The 2,944-nt window shown below is 40.1% G+C and overlaps 1 protein-coding gene across 1 annotated transcript in view; it reads right to left on the bottom strand.

The window, feature by feature from the left end:
• Nucleotides 1–64: 64 nt before the first annotated feature.
• The window catches only part of AOX1 (aldehyde oxidase 1), a 71,907-nt gene continuing 69,027 nt past the window's right edge, over nt 65–2,944 (bottom strand). Inside the window, 4 exon segments of the mRNA XM_039844912.1 lie at nt 65–651; nt 1,566–1,732; nt 2,202–2,288; nt 2,291–2,390. Coding sequence (XP_039700846.1) covers nt 601–651; nt 1,566–1,732; nt 2,202–2,288; nt 2,291–2,390 — 405 coding nt within the window. The 3' untranslated portion in view covers nt 65–600.

Raw genomic sequence — 2,944 nt, 5'->3', positions numbered from 1 at the left:
CCACCCCCCCCACCCCCCCGGGGGCGACCTGCTGAAAGAGAACTAAAAACCTTTAGTGGATAAAACTAAATCACATAAATGTATTGAATTCAGGGGTGCTTCTGGGTGTTAAATGTATTTGTTTATTAATTTGTTTTAAATTATAAAACGTACGTTTTTTAAAAACTAAAAAATGCAAAAGTATATAAAGTAAAAAGCGAATATCCTTTACAGTTCATACTATAAATAAAATTATTTAGAAATTGCTTTTCACTAGACAGTATAATTTCTATTGGTCAATATAAACCAAATATGAATCATACAAGTCATCTTCTATTCCATTCAGCTGGATGGGTTTAAGGGACAGAGGAATGAAAATATCATTCTAGAGAAAATCAATTAATAATGCCATTTAAAATATGGTTTCTAAATTGCTTAAGCATATCTATCAAAATCTAACTGGTGTGTTTAAAATCAGCATCCTATAAAAGTAATACACTGTGAAATGATCTCTGAACTATGAAAATTTGTCTTTTAGACCTAGTATCATAGAGCGCAGAGATTGGGTAGATTGCTATGTTGGAAGAGTCGCTCCATTTTCTTTGGAAGTTTGCACTTGATTCATATGGGTACATTCCAAGGAACATAGGATCCAGGTTTATCTCTTGGGATCTAGAACAAAAGGACAAATTTGTATGTTTGCATTTGGAAAATGTTTGTGACAGGTGAAAAATAGCAGAATATAAATAGGAGAAAAACCACTCTGGCAACCATGGCAGTGAGAAGTCTGGCAGTGACAGCAGGAGAAATGGAGAAATCCAGGAGAGGACTGGTTGGGGCAGGGCGGCTACGAGAGTCATCATCCTGTGCTTGGAGAGGGACAAGTGAAAAGTGGAATCAGTCTGTGCTTCTCCAGAGTGAATAGGTGGTTCATGGGGCTTAGGAAAAGCTATAAGGAGTACCACAAAGAGCCAGCATGAGAGGAGGTCTAGGAGGGGCTCTCCCCTCAATGTAAGAATAAATAAAGAATAACTTGTTTATAGTCAGAGGCGTCACTGTGAAATACATGAGTTCCTCCCACAATTAAAAATCTCATCACTGAAAATGACCAAGGACAGCTGAGATGCTTACTCAGCAGGGGTGTGGACGCAAGAGGGATTCCTGGTACCGGGGGCTGGGAAAGGGCCCTTCCCACTCCCGTTCGAATCAGGAATTGCACACACTCCAAGTGCCTGCTTGGGATGGACTGAGATAGATGGTTGGAGTGGCCCATGTTCTTGGCCTGTCAGGTTCAGGGCACAGTTACTGCACTTCTATTCCTGATCAATGTGTTCCAGGAAGACAACAAAACACAGGAAGAACATACAACTGATAATTAAAAATGAACTTTTTCAAGTGGTATAGAACTGAGCCCCACTGCAGGCCAGATAGGGCCAGGCTAATGGAAAAATGCAATTCAAGGGCCACTCAGCTCTTCTGCTCAAATGCCCTCGGGGTTCTTCCATGTGAAACCATCATGATGGGTTAATGAAACTTGACCACAAGGACAGGGGACAAAAATTCAGAATTTTATGAGCAAAACATACCATTTTTGTGAACTCATCTTCGCAAGCCATTCTAATCTTCTCCAGGGTCAGTGGACTCCTGAGCTTCAATGCCCCCAACAGGCCTCTATCCTATCACGCTGCATTCACCACATCACAGATGGCAAAAAACACCAAACATCCCAGGAACATCCCAGACTCTCCCAGACTTTTGAAGGGAAACAAGTCAACTAGATTATGACTCTCTGTACATACCTATGTATATACGTGTATGTATAGCTATAGGTGCATATGTGCACATATAAAAGATAAAATATGATATATATATAACTTTTACCTTTAAAAAAGTAATTTATTATTTAAACCCAATATTCCCATTCTTAGGATTCCAGCCTAAGGACATGATCCCAAATGGAGAAAGGAGATAAAGGCATGAAAATTACTATTGCAAGATGAAAAATCAGAGGCAATCTGATGGTGATAGTAGTTTGCGTTAGGCTCCAGGATTTGGAGTATTTTTAAAACTATAATGTTGTTAAATTATTTTCTAATTTAAATGTTTAACAGGACTTTTTCTTCTATAATTCTGGTAAAAACTCCAAGCAACCAAGAGATGAATGTCGCCCCTCCCTGCACAGATATCACATAAGTATGCATTTATTCATAGAGCATGGCTTACCTTAGATGAATACCGGGTATTCGAGTTTTGAGACAAAGGCAATAAAGAGACGTGGAACTCTGTGGGGATGTTGCAGATGGCAGGATTTTATATTGGTCTGGGCCACGAGTGTACAAGACACCCCGAGGAGAGTAATTCAGTTCCTCGATTATATAGAGTCCCGTGTCTTGAATAAATGCACCTTCAATCTGAGGCAAAAAGAAAATAATTAGAATTTCTATATATGAGAAAACAATCAACAGTAGCATTTCAACTTCATGCTGTTTGTCAGAGTTGTTAAAATACAGTGTAGGAGGGTTTTCAGCACGTGTTGGAGCCCGCCTCTGAAAGTTTACTTCACAGTTTACCTAAAAGCATTTTTAAACATCTTATTGAGTGCTAAGTTCAAAGTCAAAGGCCTTGAGTTTAAATCTCAGCGTGGCATTAAATTTTAGCTCTAGAAGAGGGCTCAGAGAGCCTGTAGCCCAAATGCCCTAATTTTTTCTTCCTACCAGGCACCCTTCTCTGTCTGGTGGGTCCGCCGACCCCATCACACTAGGACAGGCTCTCAGGGCTTTAGAATCCTGTCATGTCATCACACTATCCTCACACACGAACCGGCTGGCCTCGCATCTCTGGACTCAGTTTCCTTTCTTGTAATATAAAGGGTTTGAACTCTGTGCTTGCTAAGCTTCCTGGATGGCTTTAAAATGCTGTCTGAGATGTGCTAGACATTTGACTATTTACATAAAACAGCTTGTGA

Source organism: Pteropus medius, unplaced genomic scaffold (assembly GCF_902729225.1).
Source record: "Pteropus medius unplaced genomic scaffold, Ma_sr-lr_union100, whole genome shotgun sequence".
Taxonomy (NCBI): domain Eukaryota; kingdom Metazoa; phylum Chordata; class Mammalia; order Chiroptera; family Pteropodidae; genus Pteropus; species Pteropus medius.
This window is presented reverse-complemented; position numbering and strand designations above follow the sequence as displayed.